The following is a 21970-nucleotide window of genomic DNA, read 5'->3' on the forward strand; positions in this document are numbered from 1 at the left end:
CAGATGTAAATGGGAGAAATTTAGACTTTGTAAGAGGTTAAGACTTTAAATAAGGCTCTGTATAAAGGTGGAATGTTCTTAATGATCCATTAGATAATTTTGCCATTTCCTCATATCTTAGAAGAAACTGGGTATTAAATGAACAGGACTAGAGACAACCCAGATGAATGAAAAGAAGGTTCATCTATGTTCCCAAAATGGTGATCCATCTACCGGAAGCTAAAGCATCTTCAGAGAAAGCACCAGGAAGCCTAGGGAATCGGACCAAGAGTTTATGTACAGCTGAGTAAGCAATGGATGGGGGTGACCCGGGATGACCCAACACAGCACTAGGGTGGAGCAGTGCGACTCGCTGCTATAGGCGAGGGAGGCTCCCTTCCATGAAGCACTTGGTCTAGAAGCAAAGAGGAGACCCTGAAACAGTTCCAGCACAGGACAGCAAATGTGACCAGCAAAGACTGGGAGTAGGACAAGGGAAATCCCAGCAAGGGATTCCAGCAGGCAAAATAAAAGAACGGGAGCAAAGACAAAGGGGCTAGGGTACAGTGTTCCTGCTCCTAAGATGCAGCAGCCAATTTTCATGGCAATCTTTGCGTAATTCAGGAAAGAATTTGAGAAATGGACTAAGACTCCTGTAAATATGCACGTTCACTCGCGGGCTGGCGTAAGCCAGCCCCCAATCGCACACTAGGCAGACCCACAGGATTTGGTGGCTAGCCAATCATGCTGGTCCTAAAAACTCCAAAATGACCACCACTGGCACATCCACCTAGGATGTGTATTGGGCCCATCTGGGGCAAAAAAACAGGTATGGCCAGTTTAAAACTACAGAGCTGAGCTGACGGTGAGCTCACAGCAAGGCCCTTTTAGGCCTACCTTTTGGTCCACACAGACAAAGGAATGGCCTAAAACAAAATGGTCAGGAGCATGGCATACAAAATGTATTTGTGCACCAATGGCTACCATACTAGTACGTTGCAGTACAAATGTGGTAAAAAGACTGCACCCAGGCTGAAGCTAGAACTAAATTACAGGTGCCACCAGCCTACTCAATAACATATAATTTAATAGAATAACCCTGTGACATGTGGTTTTAAAAGCAACCTGGTGCTAGGAGCCATATGGGCTACCAAAGTAGAACACATGACAAATAGAAGAAGTCCCTCCGGCCATAAAAATAAAGTCAAAGATGTAGAAAATCCATGGGGTGGGGGGAAAGGAAAGGATTTAGGGGTCCCATAAAGTCCTGAGGCCCTATCAGCTGGTAGAAAAGAATCGAAGTAAAGAGCATACGTCCATATGTAACGTAATACATATGCATCAAAATAAGGAAACAGAAGCTGGCATGGAGTCCAATGGCGCTCCCTCTGACCAGTGGCAAGGGGTTTTCTCAAATTGTAGTTTATGCAGTCTACGACGTCGAGCTATCTCTGTTCCTGGACCACCAGCTTCCCTGGCTTGGCTTCATCCAATCCTGGTTTCCCACCTTCAGGTATGCAATGCAAGCTACCAGTGCATGGTGTCTGCAGCCTCATCCCTTTTTGGAAGGGCAACTAAAGTCAGGGAGCCCACCTGTGGCACGGCTTCCACCAATCGCCCCTACCAGAAAGGCCCTGGGATCCTCCAGATACCAGCTGGAGCACATTTCTACTGAGCCACCTTGCAGCATGGCTTTCTCCCAAGATATAGGATTGTACTCTCTCTCTCTGTATTCTGCTTAGGAAGTGCTTTTTCCTCCAGTTTCCTGCACTGCCCTCCACTGTCATGCATGCTGGACATATTACCTCTGGACCTGGAAAACCATCTTCACGCAGAATGGGTTATACTCCTAGAACTGCTAGACCGTTCTATTCTAAATGGAGGTTGTTTGATGTACTGCCGGGAAAACGACGTTTGCATTATTCACGTTGTTGACTTCACGTGATTCAGGGTAGTCACGTGTGTTACTGCAGTACGTTCATAAGCAGCGTGGAGACGTTGCTCGCTGCTTCTGATTGAACCAATATGGCGTTTTGTAGCTGAACCCTTGATCTGCGTCCTCGCATCTCGTCAGTTACTTCCTTGGCTTTCTTTGGCGTGTTTCTTCCACACGCAAACTCCTGGAGCTGCTTTCTAGAAGTTACAGCAGTTTTTGTTCACATGAAATTTCTATACGCTATCTTTGGCAGTTGCCCATTAGAAGACCATCAGACGGATTTCCTTCACGGCAGCACTGTCTGCGTGCACTTCAGTCGCGTGTATCCTCACACGCGGGTTCCTGATATCTTCGCATGCTGCTTTCCTGACTGCGTGTAAGTTTGTCGTGTGTAATTTCCCACGTGGACGCTGGAACTCTCCAAGCGCGGCTGTCCTGGCTGCGTGTACTTTGTTTGCGGCTAAAACCCACGTGGACGCTGGAACTCTTAAGGTACGGCTGTCTGGCTGCGTGCACTTCTGTTTGCGTGTAAAATAATATGCGGTCTACTCTACTCTTTACACGCTGCGGTCCTGGTTGCGTGTACCTTTTGTTGCGTGTAAATCGGCACGCTTTCTACTGTACTTGCAAGCGCGGCTGTTCATGCTGCGTGAACCTTTGTCGCGTGTAAATCTGCACACAGTTTTTTGAACTCTTTGAAACATGTAACTCCACACGCATCCCTGGCACCTGTGATGAGATAACGGGTGGACTAATTTAATTTCTGTTCTACGTGGGAAAGGAAGTATTAACAACAAACTGTTTATTTGAAGGTGATTGTGCACAGTACTTTGGACGCTATCCTGTCGTGCACTAACCCGGTATCTAGCGTGAGCCTCGTGCCGTTCGGGATAAGTCTCCCTTACTAACCTTCCCTCCTTTGTCGTTGTTTCAATTCCTGGATTTCCTCTGAGACTTGTTGGTGGAGATTCCAGTTCTAGCCTACAGGTTAGTGTTGTAATTAGTGCTATTGCTGTGCGATCAGTGAGAGTTTAGTTGGGACAACTTCTCATGATGCTTTATCCTAGGCTGACTTCCTATAATGCGCCCACGCCCTTTCCAGTGATCCCTCTCTCTGCCTGTTTTACTAGTCAGAGAGTTGTATCATTTGGAAGGTCTAATTTGACTTCAATACTATCAAGCCGTGTGAATTCAAGGATCCGGAAGAGCCCTACCAATTGTATCCTTTTTGGTTACCGTATCCTTTTCATAAGATACCTTGGTGATTTATGACATCCACCCCTACCCACCTTCCCTCACTAGTGCCCGCCCTCCAGCAACATGGTTGGCTCAAGCATGACTTGTTTTTATTGCTGCCAGTGGATTACTCCACTCTTGTTCTTAAATCGCAGCTTATTGCCACTACTCACTGGGGCAGTCGCTGGACTCTGGTCTACTCTGGCATTCTTCTCCATTTTCTATCCGTCTCTTGGACAAAATCTGCAGGAATCAAATGGTTTATATGCTTTTCAGGATGAAGTTCCCATAAAAAGCGTCATCTCGCAGGGCCTCCGTTTGACTGGGCACATAGGTGCGCTACACCCAGTGTGGAAAGGGAGTTACTGGAGGTTGGCTTCTGCAGACTCGAGATGGAACACATATGATATGATAGTTTTCTTATATAGTGCCTATACACAATGTGTTTCAAAGCGCTTCAAGGCAAGGGGGGGGAACAAGGGAAAATACAATAATGACATTCTTACAGGCCATGAACAGCAAGGATGTGAAATGAACTATCGTACTCGGCCTGATGACATTTCAGATAGTGCAAGAGCTAAGACCTAGATAAGGGAGGGTTTGGGGAGAGTGGAAGGAAATGGAAACAGACAGGTGACTACCATACTAGGCCTAACGACCTTTCTGGTAGAGCCGGAGAAAAACAAAAGGTGAGGGAGAGGGGGTGCAGAAAGGGAGGGGAGGAACAAAACAAGCGACTATCGTACTAGGCCTGATAACGTTTCAGATAGTGCTGGAAGGGGGGGGCAGTAAGGGGATGGGGGAGCGACAGACGAGGTTGCTATCATACTAGGTCCAGGGACAATTCTGATAGAGTAAGTGCATAGAAGAAAGTAAGGACACGTACAAAAGTCTAGACTTGAGTGCCTAGCCGGGTATAGAAACAAGAAGTTTAAATGTCGAGTAATTGGAAGCCATCTACTTCAAAGTGGCAAAAGATTTTTATCTTGCACATAGCTACTCACCAGCTTTACATTGAAACCTTGGTTGTGTGTGGCAGGCTGAGGTTTGACAGGATTATATATGCTGTTTAAAACACTAAGACAATAAGCAAAGGAAAGTGCTTCAGAAAACATTCTCTGTAAAACTGCATCAGTGAGATGAAAATATTGAAATGGGCAACCTAATGTTGAGAATATGATGGCATGAAAAGACATTGAAAAAGATTACTGTTAGGTGGCTTAATAGAGTTAGACTTTTAATGAAATATTATTTATTGTAATCTCATATAACTTTTATCAATCACTGTCAAATCAATTATTGTTAAAGGGTCTCTAACTTGATATTGTAACTTGGAGCCTACTGCAGTTTGCAGTCAAACATGTCCAACATATTTTTTTTTTCTTTTAGGTTATTGATAAAAGTGGTTCACGGATTGGTGAATATGAGGATGTGTCGAGGGTGGAGAAGTATGAAATTTCAAATGATGCTTATGAACAAAGATCAGGTAAAATAGACTTTGCAAACCTGTCGTTACACCAGAATCTACAGGAATGCTGAGATAAATGATCCTAAAATCAATTCGACCAGTTGCAAATGGTCCAACCGAGCGAGCATACTTGCTAGTTTTTTTGTTATTTTGTTCGCAAGCATATTACAAAAAAGAAAATTAATACAGGTCCAGAACTGAATAAATGGGTAAATGTACAGTTGAATATTTATGCCTACCACGATGGGAGGGGGTGAAAGGTGTAATGTGTGGAATTTGGGAATCCTTTCCTTGACCCTTCAAAGTTTAAGAAACCTTTCCAGGTGACTGGCAGTAGTTAGAATGCAAACCATCAAATCATGTTACCATTGTGTAGTGAGCAGGAAAGGGGGTAGCCAGTATGTAATGACCTGAACAATGGGTTCTAGAATAGCACCAACTAATAACAAGCGTAATGGTGGTGTGTGTCAGGACACCAGTTCCCCCGTGATCTTAAATATTTCAGCAGAAATCCCCTAGCAATATGTTGATCATTTAAGAAAGTTAGTCCACAGCATTTTGCATGCCCAGAGCGCATTAAAAAATGATGGTGTGACTTAGTTTGTTTCATGATAATGAAATACATTACAAATTGTGCAATTTTGCTTAGGATTTGCGGCAATAGGTGTTGGTGCGTGGCTTTAGCCTGGATTGCAGTCTTACTGGCCAGTGTGGTGCACACTGTGGCCCAGTGCGCAAGGGATTTGGTGTCCAGGCACCATGTAAAATGTTCAGGGTCCAGCATCTCCATTTTAAGGATACAAGGAGTCCTGGGAAGTGACTAATTCAGCTCTTTTTGCCTGGTATGAAGTTAAATTTAAAACCCCTGCTTTTGGACTAGGATGGGATATGGCCATCGGGGATGCCCACCTGAAGTGAAGTGCTACATGAATGAGGTAAACTGGGCATTCCTCCTCCTGTCCTAGTCCCTGTTTTCAGGTTCCCAAACATGGATAATGTGCACAGACTTCAACCGGGACAATTTCCCTCACAAGAAAGTGAGCCCTTTTCCCTTTCTCCTTATGTTTCTTTGAAGATACATTATGGGGAACTGCTGCAGGAACTACCGCTCACAGATCTCCTCCTCACGAGTACTGGACCTCCCTCTGTTTAAAAAAAAAAAAAAAAAAAAAAAAATCTTTAGACCTTTATTTGACCTGCACAGAACAGTGCATTGCAAACCAAGCTTTCCATAAATTACATAGAGCAGAGGATTGATTCAATAGCATTATTGAGGGCAGTCAAATTTGCATACCGTTTTACACTGCACGTATTTCCTCTGCTCCCTCCATACTTCTATTCATCAGTTATTGTCTAAAGCCACCCCATACATTCTTTGGGCGACTTGCCGGGGCGATCATGTTGGCGTACAAATCATATCTTCAAGCCAATCATCAATTGCGGGGGTATTCTTCCGCTTCAGCAGTATAACCCTTTTAGTCTACACCAGACCAATATTTGCCAATTTACGCTGCAACGGGTTCATTCTGCTCACACATGTCGTGTGGTCCCATTTCTTCTGTCACTCGACAAACCCTGTCCCAATATCCAGACAGCGCCTTACATGACCAAAGCATATGCAATATATCAGCTTCTCCCTCCGTGCACCTGGGACATCGCGCCCCTGAGTCGGGATACATTTTCTTAAGGTGCGCTCTGGTAATGTGTATTGTGTTCAGGATCTTAAATTGTATGAACCTATACCTGGAGTTGAGCGATATCTGCTTCGTCAGCCTACCTAACTGTATCCAATGTGTCGGTGAAATTGGCACCCAGGTCCCAGTCCCCTTTGACATCTTGAATGTGCACTCCCCTGGATATTTGAGCAAATTTATATAGTGCTGAGGCAGATTCCTTTATTACCCCTGGGGACGATATAATAATCAAGACTCTGGTAGGAGGGCGGTTCCTGTGAAAAATCAGGCCACACTGACCCAATGGACGAGCAGAGTCGATAATATTGAAGCTTGTGTAGCAGGGTATTACCTACGTGCTCCTTAATCATGTCCCAAGTTACAATACTCCTTCGTGAAGCAGGTCTCCCATATTCAGTATGCCAACTCCGCGCCAGTGTGCTGCTAGCAGTGCATCCCTCGCCGGATTTAGGAAGGGCAAGCACTAGATTGGCATGCCCTGTCTGTACAGCGCCTCGGACCTGGGTTGCTTAATTAGCCTCGACCATGCCTCTTGCGTAGCTGTTACAGGATCACGCTGATTAACACTCCCCCTGCACCAATGACAAGCTTGTGCAGCAGAGTTGCTTTTCCCCGCTTTTCAAGTTCCACATAGGAGTGCCCCTCTCCACCCAAAATGCTGCATAATATGCCTGAGCAGCCAGATGATAGAGCTCGAAATCAGGGGCTGTTAGCCCTCCCTGCTCAGACGGCAATGTGAGGCGTCTCCAGCTGGCCCTTATCTGTCCCTTCCATAAGAACGATGAACATGCTTCAGTAATTTTAGTAAAAAAAGCCCTACCGGCACGTTACTAAAGAGTTTGGGCAGAACGATCATTTTCTTGTGCCACTCGTCCCATCAAGGAGATGGGAAGCTGATTCTACGCCACCAAATTGGCACACATTGCATTGATCACCAGATCGTAATTAAGGGACTGAACAAGGGATGCTGACCGAGCAGTCTTGACCCCAAGGTACTTTATATGCTGAGGCTTCCATCTCAATCCAAACATGTTTTCGGGTTCAGGTGTACTGTCAGTTAATGGGGAAGATCTCTGATTTAGTACTATTCAGACGTAGTGCGGAATATTTCCCAAACTCATGGACGGCAGTCAGTATCCTTTGAAAATATTTCTCAGGGTCTCTAACATACATCATAATGTCATCTGCATACAACGTTATGAGTTCTACCTGCCCAGCAATGGTAATTCCGGCACGGGGATGTCGATCTCATACGATCTGCCAGGGGCTTATCACCAGCGCAAACGGTAAGGTGGACAGCGGGCATCCCTGCCTGGTGCTGCCCACCAATGACTTTATCAGTGAAAGCACCCTGTTTACACATACTCTGGCATATAGATCTATATATAAAATTTGCACCCACTTAACAAAGTTTGGTCCGAAACCCATAACTTTGTAGATCCCTTAAGAAGGGCCAGTATACCGTGCCAAATGCTTTCTGCATGTCTAGGGATATAGATACCCTGTTGATGTTCTGTGGGATTTGCGCCATTATATTATATAACCAGCGAATATTGGATGCCGTCGACCTCCCTTGCAGAAATCCTGCCTGGTCTTCATGCAGCATATATGGCATTAGCAGATTAAGTCTTGAAGCTAGTATTTTTTATTGGGGACCATGGGCGGTATGATCCACAGTCCTCTGGGGGTATCCCTGGTTTTAGTAACCGAGTGATAACCGCCTCCCGCATTGACTCCGGTTTCAATGCCTCTGCCCATACTAATAATAGATGTGGAGTTAAGACCTCTATGAAGTCTTTATAGAATTGTGCCCCAAGACCATCCGAACCTGGGGCTTTCCAGCCTGGAAGGCTTTTTATTGCTTCCTTAATCTTGCTCAATGTTATGGGTTCCTCCAGTGCAGACCGAGCCTCTGCTGAGAGGAGAGTGGTGGGTATCTTGGCTAGCTACTCATCTATCTCATCATCTGTCGCTACACTCTGTGGTGAGTAGAGTTTCTTATAAAAATCATGAAACACTTTGCTCACTTCTTCTGTTCTATTGACTACACCACCGTCCGTCTTGGTTATGCACAGAATGTTAGTACTGCCCTTCTCGCTTTGTACTGTCTGAGCCAGTAGTCTCCTCACTGGTTTATCGAAGTAGCGTAGCTCTGTCTGCTGCATCTCGATATTCATCCAACTGTATCTTAATATCTTTGCCAATGCGCAGCGAGGGACTCTCAACATACTCTGCCTGTAGTTGCGCTAGTGTATCCTCGCGCCTCTTCAACTCCCTCCTAATATCGCATAATACCCCAAAACTCAGTTGGCATTGCGACTCCCCTCGTATATACTTTAAACGCCTGCCAGAGGATAGCCTGCAAGCTCATTGATCCTTTATTGTTTTTCTATCTGCTGTGCAATGCTTGCTCGAACGAAAAATTGGGTCAATCGGAGACAGGGCCATGAAGCGCCACTGCGGTCGTTGTGGCATGCTCTAGTAGAATATGAAGTGTAGTAATGCTATTTCCCCCACAAACCGGGGCCATTTTGTATGCCTGATGACCTAACAAATGCATTTCTTACAGAAACAGAAGCTTGGCCCCTTGTCTATTTATGTATGCCATCACTTTATGCATCTTCATAGGTATGCTTAAGCACCGGACATTCCAGCTCAATAGTTATCAGTCAGGTCATGACCCACCATCACCTTCCATGCATTTCCGGGCTTCCCACAACCCTCTGTGCCATCTCATAACCAAGCCATAATGCACAATGCTTATCCTGTGCAGATGTTTAACTTTTTCGCCCACACTTCCACCCAGCCTCTTCTCCCCCTCCCTTATAGTACCCCGAACCTCCACTATGTTCTGCCCTATACCACCACCTCCCCGCCCCCTTCCGCCCCAACCCTGTCCAACAGATCCATGCACTCGCATTGGGGGCGACTGCTTCCATGATGAGGGAGATCCCTGTTCCTACATAATCTCGTCTCGGCTAGCTTAGAACTTTAACCATCGTGAATGAATTAATACCCATTTCTATAAACCCATCAAACTTTATATATTTCAGATGTGGGGCACAGTTGGTGTCAATGATCAAGTTGCCCCTGATGACTGCCCATCCGGCAACGGTATATTCACCTCCACAAACAATGCTGCTTCCTCGGGGAACGTGAAGAAATAGTGCCCAGATTTTTGGCCATAGCTGTCACTGTCCCCTGTAGCATTGTTATGGTATCCTCCACTGTACTGGTCCGCGTCTCCGTCTGTTATTCGTTGGGTAGCTTTTTCAAGCTGAGACCGGATCGTAGTGACATTGATAGTAATGCCATCCAGCTTGGTGTTGATGGAGGCAAATCTCTGCTGCATAAGGGCCATGATTTTGTAGATTGAACCTTGCTAATTGCTGTTTGCGCCTTTTGAGCTTTTATTTTGTTTTAAAGCGCTGTCATATTTTGAACTCATTACAGCTTTTAAATATTAGATTGTGTTATTTCGTTGTGATATCCTTTTGACACTTGTAGACCTTTTTATATATAGGTTTTCGTTGGTGTGACGTGGTTTTTGAGAAATGGTTTTTAATAGATGTGTTTATTAATGTATTTGTGTCTTTTTGTAAATGTTTTTCATGATTATATGATGATCAAATGAATAAAATAAATGAAATCTGACATACTGTCTCGTCTATAACATACACCCTTCAAATAGGGTTATCACGTTGGAAGGAATTATGTGGCGTCCTTTACGCATGAATTATGTAAATTAATAACAGGAGGGTTTGCACTAATCTACGGATGATTGCATTTTTTTTGTATGACCTTTTTATATACTGCAATCTTAGTTCCATTCTCCTGTGCGATTAAATACAGACACTCTCCTCTGCACGCACGTATTCTTTCTCAACTGGTGCTACAAATCCCAGGCGTTTTGTAGTCCTTGGTTTGCATTTCCATACAAACCCTGCGCGGACGGGCAAAGCGAGTCTGTGGCAAGGCGTGGTAGCACGGCAAGTGCCTCAGTCTCCTATTTATTTCTTTCCTGACACTATGGGCATCAAAGTAGATCTAGAGGCCATTGCCAAGGCCAGAGGACAGTGCTTGGCTCGGCTCTCCAAACTTGAGATGGTGCTGGACTCTAACCTGGGTGCGATGCACCCTGTTAAGTTCTGCAGCAATGATATGAAGGGGACGCTTAAGACGGCCACATTCAGTAATAGAGATCTGAGGGCAACAGCACAGGTTTTGTTAGGAGGGTCTTGTAAGGAAATAGTTAACAAGGTGCTGGCCCTGACGTGGGATATCATGGGGTTTCAGATGCCAGATTCAACCATGGCTTCTCGGGCACCGTCCCTGGGGTTAGCTAAAGCCACAGGCACGACCAGTAGCATGGGTAGGGACAATGGTGCCCAAACAACCTCCAAAACAAACCGGGAAAGCCGGATTGCCATTTCTCCTATCCAGTTAGTACCGGAGAAGTTGGTGACCAAAGTGAATTAAGAATTAATCAGCAGTTGGTACACCTAAGAACAAAGATTCAAAGCTGTTCAACATCTGCCTTTTGAATACTCGCTCTCTAAGCAATCCCGCCCTAAATATTCATGACCTCATTCTCCAGGAAGAACTTAACGTGCTGTTTCTCACGGCAACCTGGCTCAAAGACCCTGTGGGCCCGGTATGTGACAAAGCCGTCGCAGAAGGGTACCTTATACACAATAAGAATAGAAACAACGGGGCTGGAGGGAGAGTTGCCATAATAGTCAAAGATTCAATAAATTTGTTTAAGACAACGTTAGTTTGTAGTGGATGTTTATCCCTTCACCTTAAATTCACAACACTGAATGAATGTATTAATTTCATCGTCATCTATAGACCTCCTTCCCTCATATTGGATTTCTGTAGTGAGCTAACACAGCAGCTAAATAACCTGAAGTCCACTATACTGCCACACTATTGGTTGGGGATTTCAACAGGTGGCGAGGGAATCCGCTGGATAAGGAAGCCATCTTGCTGGAAAAAACCTTGAAAAACATGGATTTTACTGTCATAAATAACGGACCAACAACGGCTAAAGGAAAACAGTTGGACTGGATTGTTACGCAAAACCTAAACACCCATAATCTTGTGACTTTGCCGTGCATTTGGTCCGACCATTTTATAGTCACTTTTGAGGTACATCTGAAAGACCTCCCTAAACAAATCAATAGTCCTCATGTAAAGGTTCAAAGCAGAAATTTAAAAAATCTAGGGCCTGCCCAATTGGAACCTTGTCTAAAAAAGATTGCTGAAAATTGTCAACCTGACTCCTGCAAAAATATGCTCAAGCAATACTCCAACCAAATTCTAGAACTGGTGGATCAGTACGCACCTCTCAAATCGAAAAAAACCTGTTGTTGGTGAATAAAGAACTTTGCATTAACGTGAAGTATAGAAAGTGCATTAGAGATGCAAAATCTAATTACTACAACGAGTTGATAGAAGCAGCCCGTAAACTTGTTGGCATCCTTAATTCTATAGAAAAACCCAAGGCCCTGTCCCCAACCTATGCTCCATTCGGAGAGGACTGAATTACTGCATAGGGATTTTGCTGACAAAATTCAGAAGGCCAGAGATGCCATCATCATGCCAGAGAACCATCCAATATGGATTCACTCCCTCTTGCTGTAGAACCAAGACGGAGAGAATTAGCAAGTTTTAATTTTCATCCCATCTCAGAAGACGAGATGGTTAAAGTGTTGGCAAACATGAAACCCACCTTGTGCGCTCAAAACTTAATTCCACCTAAAGTAATATTGGATAACAAGGAATTTTGTCCCAAGTCTTGACTAAAATAGTCAATGCATCCTTCCAAGATGGCATAATACCCCAATGCATTAAGGAAGTCACCATTACACCTTTGGTCAAGAAGCCTGGCTTAGACCCTAAGGACCCTTGTAACCTGCGCCCAATTACTAATTCTAATTTCATTCTCAAAGTCCTGGATAAAATAGCTACTAGCCAACTCCAATCCCATGTTGAAGCTAATAACATCCTTCATGAGCAACAATCGGGCTTCTGCGCCGTACACAGTACGGAGACGGCTATGCTAGATCTGCAGACCTGTATGCTAGGTCCAAAAGTATTAAGAGCCCTGTCTTGCCCTTGTCCAGGATGGCTAAGTGCATCCTTTAATCTGGTTGACCACCAATTTGTACAGCAGGTCTTGGACAAAATGGCGGGGTGCTTTTCGGTTGCATTGGCATGGCTCACATCCGGCGGATCGTAAAGCAAAAGTCCATTGGGGGGGGAAAAGTTCTCCAAGGCAGCCCACATAAGTTTCGGGGTTTCACAGGGATCCAGTTGGTCTCCCTTACTGTTCAATCTTTACATGAAGTATTTGTGTGATCTACTAGAAAGCGTCTGCGTATTTTTCACTATTACGCAGTATACAACGTCATAGAAAAGTGGATGGAGGGCAACTAGATGTGCCTAAATAGTTAAAAAAACGGAACTGATGATTTTCGGCACCAGTCAAGCAAAAGCTAGGTTAGGAGCAGAATAAGAGTCCTTCCACATTAAAGATGCATGCATTCAAGTGGCTGCTCTGGTTAAAACCCTTGGGATGATGATGATGATGATGGAGGCATCCTTGAGGGCAGAGTCCCAGGTGAATTATTTACACAAAAACAATTCCTATTACCTACACCCATTGAGAGCCATTCGACCACTCTTAAGTGAGAAAAACTCTGTCACTATTGCCAGGGCTATCATTCTGTCCCGCTTGAACTACGGCAACTCACTGTTGCTCGGGGCCTCTAAGAAAATCTTGGAGAGATGCCAGATTATGGAGAATAACGCATGACGCGTCATCAAGGGGATTAATAAAAGATCCGAAGGAAGGAAAGCATTTCACTGGCTTAGGATAGAAGACCAGATTCTCTTCAAATCACTGACCTTAGTTCATAGGTGCCTGCACAACTCGGCGCCAGTTTACCTTAAGAAAAAGATCGTAAGGTATGTTCCAAATCGGTCACTGAGGTCAGAAGCTCAAGGCAGGATCCAAGAGCCATTGTTTAGTCGAGTGTTTGGCACGGTCAGAGCATTCCCAGTGCTGTTAGCCCAGCATTGGAATAAAGTGCCTCACGCCCTCCATCTTGAGTCGAACTATGGGACTTTCAGGAAGCACCTCAAGACCCATCTGTTCAAATAAACACTCCGAGTAGTGGAGAGCCCGTTTACTCAGTTTTGTCCCAGTTGCATGTTCCATGTTTATGCTCCCTGATGCGTGCGGGCTGTCGCCGCTCTATAAGCATACAAATAAATAAAAAAATACTCCATGCAGGTCAACGGGTGCCTGGTCCACGTCGCCTGTCCCCTCACAGTCCGCCTCCACCTGCCGCAAGGCTCGTTTGGTGAAGTTGTCCATTCCGCCACTCTTTTTGGGGCATGAGCCTTTAGGCATGGCACTGCACTATCCGGTCTGCCCTCCCAAAGCACAACAGTCCAGATGCCTTTGGACTTGCAGCATGTTAACCAGCAGGGATTCAAACTGTTACGGGCCCCTGTGCACGAGCTCACCTATCATCCACAGGCATTCACCAGTCATATGAGGCAATGAGTAGCAGGTCACACTGGCCCCTATCCGCAACAATGTCACCTTGCTTAGCAGGTCCACACCAGGGTGCCGGAACAAGCGCCTTCTAGGCTCACGCTCTTTCCTACCCCATCAATCCCAACGGTGGTAGCGAGGGGGGGGGTAAGAGGGTGCGAGCGAGCAGCAGTCTACAAAAGGATGTTTCCCCCTCATTTTGCACAATTGCACCAGGGTCCCCACATCCCCCGATGTGGTGAAAGTGTTACTAGCCCCCCAGGGGGGCATGCCCCCCCATGCAAGGCAGTGGTACAATGGGACCTCCAGCTGCTCTTATTTTGCTCAGTGTTCCTCCAAATAGGCTGTTCTGGGTACTGCTGGGGTCTCGACGCACTGCTTCCAGCTCCACAATGCAGGTGTAGCAATGTTCCCCAAACCCCTCCACCAAGTTTCCGGCACCCAGGAGCAGCTGCTGTTTAGGTGAGGAGAGGACGTTGATAGGTAGAGCAGGGGAAGGGGGTGCGGGACCTGATCGCTCGTTATAACTCTTCAGCCTGTGGGAGTGCTGGCCGGCTCTGCTTCTTTGGCTGGTCAGCTCAGCCTCAATGGGAGTAGCTCGTGGGTGCCGCCCTATTACTGTGAGCAGCATGACCCTGGTTCAATTGTGTCGTTGCCGGCACTGTTCCCCGTTGAGCACCACTGCGGCCCGTTGCTACTAATTACAGTTCCAGCCCTCCGTGCTGCACAGCATCACAGGGGCCAGCTGGGTGATGGGCCATCCCTCACTTGGCCTCTCTCCCGCACTCACCGGGGCTGTTGTCGTCCGGCATGCTCCATCCGGGCCTGCCTCAGTATGCCCACCGACCTGGGGCCAACCAGCACACTGAGTCTTGTTGCGTGGCAGGCATTGTCGCAGCCTGCCACAGGTTCCATGTGTCTGGGCAGTCACCAGCGGTTTCCTCTTTTTTTCTCGGGGTTCCTGCGGTGGTCACCGACAAGGCGGCTGCAGAGTTCCCGCTACCCTGGTGGGAGCCAGAGATTTCCTCCACTCCGGTGCCAACTTCAACATGCGGGGGTCTCCACGGCCTGCCGCAGAACTCCACTGCTTCGGGAGTAGCCGACAGCCTCCTATCACAACAGAGTGTCTGTAATTATGCTTGCCATCTAATGATTTCTATTGACCTCCGCCTGCCTGCTTGTAAGTGTCCATGGCAATGGGGCCGCTGCGGCGGTTCCCGTCGTTGAATGCTAATCAGCAGTCTGTTCTGATCACGCCACAATGTTTCCCCGATTGGGTTTCTTAGTGACCGTCCAGGCAATCGGGTCAGCATCAAGGGTAGATGTGCCCACATCGGTCTGCTCAGCGAATTTCACACCAAACTCGCCTCGATGGCACTTTTTAATTCTGCCAGGGATCTCGAACGCTCACGGAGCTTGCATGGCAACAGCCATTGAGCTGACCACGCAACAGGACTCCCTGACCTCCCTCTGTGTTAACCTGATGTTGGGGGACCACCACAATTCAGGGATCCTATTCACAAAAGCTGGATCTCCTTTGGTGCTAACTCGATATGAGGAGACAAACCTGTTTACGAGGCGCCTTCTCGTGAGCACAGCATATCCTTCACCTCCAATTCTCACTTAAATGACAAACATATCTTTCAAGCTCCCAAAGCACTGCAGACTGGCCTGCAGTTAACACAAGAACATGGCTTTGCTCTGTGGAGCTGTGAAGCCATCAGACACTTCCGCCTGGTTTCTAAATGGTGGGAAGTCTATTTAATCCCTCAGCTGCCTCCACTGACCACCGATAATAAAACTCACTTATAACAGGGAAACACTCTTGACTGTTAAACTTTAGAGAGGAAAAGAATACACATTGGAAAGAAGAGGATGAATGACCAGCACTGTCCTGGGAAGAAAGTAAAGTCTGGGACTAACCAATCAAGATCTTTATTAGACAAACAAGCTAGTCAGGAGTACTATAGAATTGGCCTGGGGTGTGCAGTAGATGAGACGTCAAGGCACAAACCAGTAGTCTGACGAGAGGGAGGAGTACAAGAGCAAGGGCGTGGCAGACCAGTGTCTGTCGCCGCTGGCTCCTGCCCCACCCCCCGCGGGGACAAAGCAGACACAGTGGCGAACGCGGCTCCTCACAACCCGCAGTGCTATCCAGCTGATCGCTGGTGGGGTAGCCGCAGAGACATCTCCAGCTGATTGTGTCCCTGGTGGGAACGAGACAGGCGCAGAGACGTCTCTGGCTTTTCACCGCCCTACTGGGGATTGGACCGCCGAGGCAACAACAAACTGAGCTCTGAGCAGAGTCGGACCACATACCGCTGAGGTACATCGCCCCTCTGATGAGGAAGTAGAGGGCAACAGGTGACCCCTTGGAACAAGCAGCCTTAACCCTCACCCCCGACACAAAAAACCTCTTACTGCGAGGAAATGCTCTGGGAGTCCCTCGGAGGGCAAGCAGGAAGGATGCAGGATGAAAAACACCACAGACAAACATGGCAGCATCCTCACACCTATAGACTGTTGGGGGCGTTCAGGGTAAAGCCAGGAAGAAAAGAATGCATGCCTTCTGATTGGTTGGGTTGGGAGTGACCCTAACATCCAATAAGGGGGAGGGAGAACAGGTGGGGGGAATGAGGTTAATGACTGACCCTATCAGACAGAAAGAAGGGGGATAAAAAGGATTGTCAACCTAAGAGGTTGATAATGCTTCTTGTCTTGCTGCAAGAGAAAGGAAAGGAAGCAGAGACGTGGAGTAAGTCTGGGCTTATAAAAGGATAACATTAGAGCAGAAAAACAGAGCGCGCAAAAGGACCAAACTTCCAGGGCATTGGGAAAAGGGAGATTCAGCAAGCTGTAATTGTGGCTGCATCGCCTCCTATAATAAAGAATCCCTTGAGTACCAAGAGACATGTGGCGTGATCATTTCTGGCCCAAAGAGTTACAAGTGGTGTAAGAAGTGGGATTGCGACAGTGTCAAGGAAAACCCGATAAAGACACTTAACCGAGGGCCAGCAGCAACTGCATCAAGCCCAAAGATAGACGGGCCTTGCAACAAGCCATATAGTTGCAGCAGGCACAGCTGTTAGATGCCACAACCTTAAGACAACCACAGGTGCCCACAGTGGTTTTACAGAAGTATAGCATGGGCGAAGACCCGTCCCACTTGTTTGTGACCTTTGAAAGGGTGGCACAGAATGCCCTACGGCCCCCAGAAAGATGGGGGCATTGTATAGCACCACTGATGACTGGAGAGATGCAGAGCGCCTACCAGGCTGCCAATCCCATAGGTGACGCTGCCTATGTGGACATGAAAACTGTGCTCCTGGAGCAATTGGGACATGATGATTTTGGTTCTGAGAAACTGTTAACCGCCAGAGAAACACCCAGACAACTGTTCTATAGGGCAAAAGACTTAGCTGACAGGTGGTTACAAACAGCCTCCACCAACCACACCTAATGAAATGGCAGACTGCACTGTGCTGGAGCAGTTTGTAGAATCCTTACCTTCCCCATACAGTGTTTGGTCAAACGCACGACAGGATCAGCCTTGCCGAAGCAGTGAATATAGCTTCAGCGTATCAAAAAGCTGGCTTGGGAAGGGTCATGACATTTACACTGAGCAACCAAGGTAGAGCGGTCGTACCATCAGCCGCTGCATGACCGTGCAACGGAAGACCCCAGCCATTGCTGACCAGAAGAAACGAAGGGAACCCATGGAAAGCTAGACCCAGGCAGAGAACCCTGTGAGTCGAGATGAAACAGAGTATCCTGTTGCCCTGAAACTCAATGTTATGGGTGTGCGGACTGGGGGCACATCGCAAGACACTGTACACAAAAGGCAAAACCTAAGTCGATGGACTTCAGACCTTTTCGATGCCCTATCCAAGGAGGAAGGCCGTGGATCATACCCAGGCCCCGTTTTCTCACCATATTCCTATACCTGTGAAGCTTAAGTCATGGAGATACCAGCAAGGGCAATTGTGTATTCAGGAAGCCTGCAGACCGCTGTCGGTGACAAACTGGTTGGTGTAAACTTGGGGGGACTGAGCCAGGATAAACGGGTGTGTTCATGGGGACGTACAACCCTATCCCCTTAGAGAGTTGCACATAAAGTTAGTAGGGGAGAACATGCATCTAAAAGCCGCCATGCTCCCTGAGTTGGCTGAAGCCCTAGTGTTGGGATTTGACACCCCTAACCTACCGAAGATAATAAATGGAGGACGGTTGGCTAAAACTCACCCCTTTCCATAACTGTGCTGTACACGGTGCCACCACGAGAGCCGCATGGAGAAACGGTTGGATAGAAAAACAATGGAAGGAGCATTCCATGTTGCCTGTCGCTGTAGACTGTGAATAGACTAACAAGGGAACAGTTTCAGGAGAGCCCAAGAATTAGACCCCACCCTAAAGATCGCCAGCGCTGCAGAAAATTGAGCAGGAACGCAGAAGTATCCCCAGTTCCCAAAAAAGAAAGGTCTCTATTACTGTGTAATTAAGACCAGGATCGGGAGGCAGTGCACCAATTTCTTAACCCTTTAAAGATTTCTGAAAAATAGTCCTAGAGGTAGCGCACAATCGAGTCTGTGAATATCTGGGCACAGAATAAAATACCCAGAAGATCCTCCAATGATTCTTTTGGCCAGCATTATACGGCAAAACCTCATGGTTCTTTCACTCCTGTCGGTTGAACAATAGAGCATGTGTGCCAAAAGCTCCTTGGCAACCCTTGCTGCTGATCACAGCCTTTCCATCTCGTTGGCATGGATATCGTGGGGCCATTGAATCTCTCCAGCAGAGGCCATAAATATCTACTGGTGATGGTTGACTACTCCACAAGATACCCAGATGCGTTTCCCTTACATGGAATTGCAGCCCAACAAGTCTGTGACGTCCTGATTCCCTCCATAGCCTGATGGGAATACCCCGGGAGATTGTGACTGATCAAGGAACATGCCGGCTGTTCTATCACAGGGTTGTCGAACCTTACACATTGAACATCTGAAAGCGGTTATATACCACCCCCCCGACGGCTTGTTTAGTCGAGCGATACAATCTGACAATCGGGCAGAGGCTTTGCAGAACAATAGACCCTGGGGACTGGAATTGGGATTACCTGCTACCATGGTTATTAATGACGTTCTGCAACACACGCAAATCTTGACAGCCCAGGTCTCTATTGGATATTCTAAAAGAGGAATGGGAAACCCAACCAGGGAGCAGGTATCCCTAACGTAATATGCTCTGCGACTCTCTGAACGGGTGGAGAAGCTACAAAACCTCTCCAAACACTAAAAAGGAATCTAGGTTGCACACTTTCCAACCTGGTTTTATTACCAACCACTGAGAACAAAATGTTGGCCTCATGGAGAGGACCCTAACTGATAAAACAGATGATGGGCCGAGTCACATAAAAAGTTTGGCAAGAAGGCTCGAATCCCGCTATCCAAACCTATAACGTCGTGAAATGATCCGCACAGAAATATCAAACACTACAGAGATGTACCCAGAGAAGTAGGGGTGGATGCACTATGCATCAACCCTGCGCTCAGTAGCAGAAGAGCAAGCTATCTGAACTCCTCTGGAAGTTTCTTGTCATTTTTACCTTGCTGCATACAGCCCAAAACCCACCATAGCGTTCATACCCAATCAGACCTTACTGTGTAGGTGAGGCCGTATAGGAATACAGAAGCCTGGAGCCAAGTGGTCTGCAAAGAAATTCAAACCATATTGGAAATGGGAGTTATCGAACCCGATAGCAGCCAGTGGTGGTCCCCTATTTTCATAGTACTGAAACCTGATGTGAGCATTGGATTCTACATGGACTTCTGACCATCTCGATAGTATCTCTAAATTCGACTGGTATCCAGTGCCCCGGATAGAGAATCTGTTAGACTGACTGGGTAACGCTCCATTTATAACAACCATAGATCTGCGAAAAGGGTGCTGGCAGATGCCCCTAGGGCCAGAGGGCAAGGATAAAAACAGATTCGCAACACCCTTGGCCATTTTTCAGTTTTCTGTGCTTCCCTTCAGTCTCCACTTCGCCCCTGCGATATTTCACAGACTCCAGAACAAGATCCTGAGCGGCCACTATCAATATGCAGGCGCCTACCTAGACAAAATTATTGTCCACAGCGTGTCCTAGGAAGAACACCCCCCCCCCCCCCCCGAGACCTCAGAACACTGCAGATACCTTGGTGAGATTTTTTGTGCGCTTACAAAAGCCGGCCTACGGATCAATCCAAAGAAAGCGTCAATGCAGCCTTCGCACCGAATATCTGGGTTACCACGTGGGGAACAGGGTTCTAAGCCCTTAACAAGACCAGATAGAGGCCATTCATCGCATCCCTTTCCCAGTGATGCCAAGACAAATCCAAGCTTTCCTTGGTTTTGTGGGATACTCCCGCCAATTAATTCCACACTTTACCACCCTGGCAGCACCCTAGCCTCTCAGGGCCATACCAGGGAGAAGGAAAAGGGCTGACGAGGCCATCGGAGCTCAGAAGGCTGCGTTGGGTACTCGTGTAGTCCAGTCCTGCATTGTACAGACTTCTTGGTGCCTTTTTGCGCATACGGATGCCTCTGGGACTGGCCTTGGCACGGTTTCAAAACAAGGGTTTGTTGGAGCGTCCGGTGTTCATTAGCAGGAAACTACTCCCACATGAAATCGCAAACAATTGAAAAGGGAATGTTCAGCTGCGAAATTGGCCATTGAGTTTCTACGATATCTGTTGGAATGACATTTCACCTTGGTTACAGACCATGACCCCTTGGTTTTGATGGCATGTCATAAGGACACGAATCCCCGGATATTACCAAGGCTTCCCGCCCTTCAACCTTTCTCATTTACTCCTGTGTACCATCCTCTCTCGTTCTTCTTCCCTACCCGAATGTCAAGTGGGGAGTGGAGGGTGAGCGGTCTGTGGCAGATCAGAGTGTACCGCAGCTTCCACGCCGGCAATGAAGCAGACAGAATCGGCTGTGCCTCCTCGCATTCCTGGTGGGGACTAGGAAGCCACAGAGACTTCTCCATCCGATTGCTGGGACGGAGCAGATGCAGAGACGTCTTGGGATTCTCGTGGCCCTGTTGGGGACTGAGATGCCAACAAATCACGTTCACAGCATGTTTGGGCCAGGTACCGCCGAGGCACTTGGCCCTCTGGTGAGGAAGCTGCTGGTGCCGGCCCAACCTTTTGGAACAAGCCGCCTTCCCCGTCCCCCACGACACCACGAAACCTCTTACTGAGATTAAATGCTCTGGGAGTCCCTCAAAGGGCAAGCAAGAAGGATGCGAGAGGAAACAGACCACAAGGAAACGTGGCAACATCCTCACGTCGATACTATTGATTGCGGAACTTGAGGGTAAAAACAGCAAGGAAATGATGCCTGCCTTCTAATTGGTTGGGAGTGACCCTAACATCCAATACAGTGAAGGGGATCATGTGGGGAGAATGAGATTAATGACTGTGCCCATCGGGCAGAAGGGAGGGGAGATGAAAAAGTAGGGAAAACCTAAGAGGTTGATATACGCTTCTTGGCATTGTAGCAAGAGACAGTGGAGTACTTCTGGGCATATTAAAGGAGAGCCTGAGAGCAGAAATACCAGAGTGAAAGGACCACTGTTACAGGACATTGGGGAAAAGGGAGAGTCTGCAATGCTGTAATTGTGGCAGTACTGCTTCCTGTAAAAAAGAATCCCTACAGTACCAAGAGAAGTGTGAAGTGATCATTTCTGACCCAAAGCGTTAAAAAGGGGATTGCTGAAAAGATGCTGTTCCAGAAATGTGTTTCTGCAAGTGCCTAGTACAGAACCATAAGCCATTTTAGACAGTAGATACAGGATGGTCTGAACAAGATGTGAAAACCTAGCAAGAAGATGTTTTATACTTGTCCCCAAGGGTGACCTTGCTAGATGGAGAATATCTGGCTATTGAGCAGATCTTGTGTGACAATATTTCACCCTGGCATACTAACCGAAGTAAGGGGGAAGAGATACTTGCTGGTATAAATGTGTTGAAGATATGGATGTTGGCCCAAGGGGGTGAACATTAGGAAGAGGATGAGACTGTTAAGTCCTTACAATTACC

General features: G+C 47.1%; 1 protein-coding gene across 1 annotated transcript in view; it reads left to right on the forward strand.

Moving 5' to 3' along the window:
- TBCB (tubulin folding cofactor B) overlaps positions 1-21970 on the forward strand; it is a 290333-nt gene that overhangs the window by 112256 nt on the left and 156107 nt on the right. Inside the window, exon 3 of the mRNA XM_069644621.1 lies at positions 4541-4637. Coding sequence (XP_069500722.1) covers positions 4541-4637 — 97 coding nt within the window. The remainder of the gene's footprint in view (positions 1-4540; positions 4638-21970) is intronic.

Source organism: Ambystoma mexicanum, chromosome 2p (genome assembly GCF_040938575.1).
Source record: "Ambystoma mexicanum isolate Mex_15411 chromosome 2p, UKY_AmexF1_1, whole genome shotgun sequence".
In the NCBI taxonomy this organism is placed as follows: Eukaryota; Metazoa; Chordata; class Amphibia; order Caudata; family Ambystomatidae; genus Ambystoma; species Ambystoma mexicanum.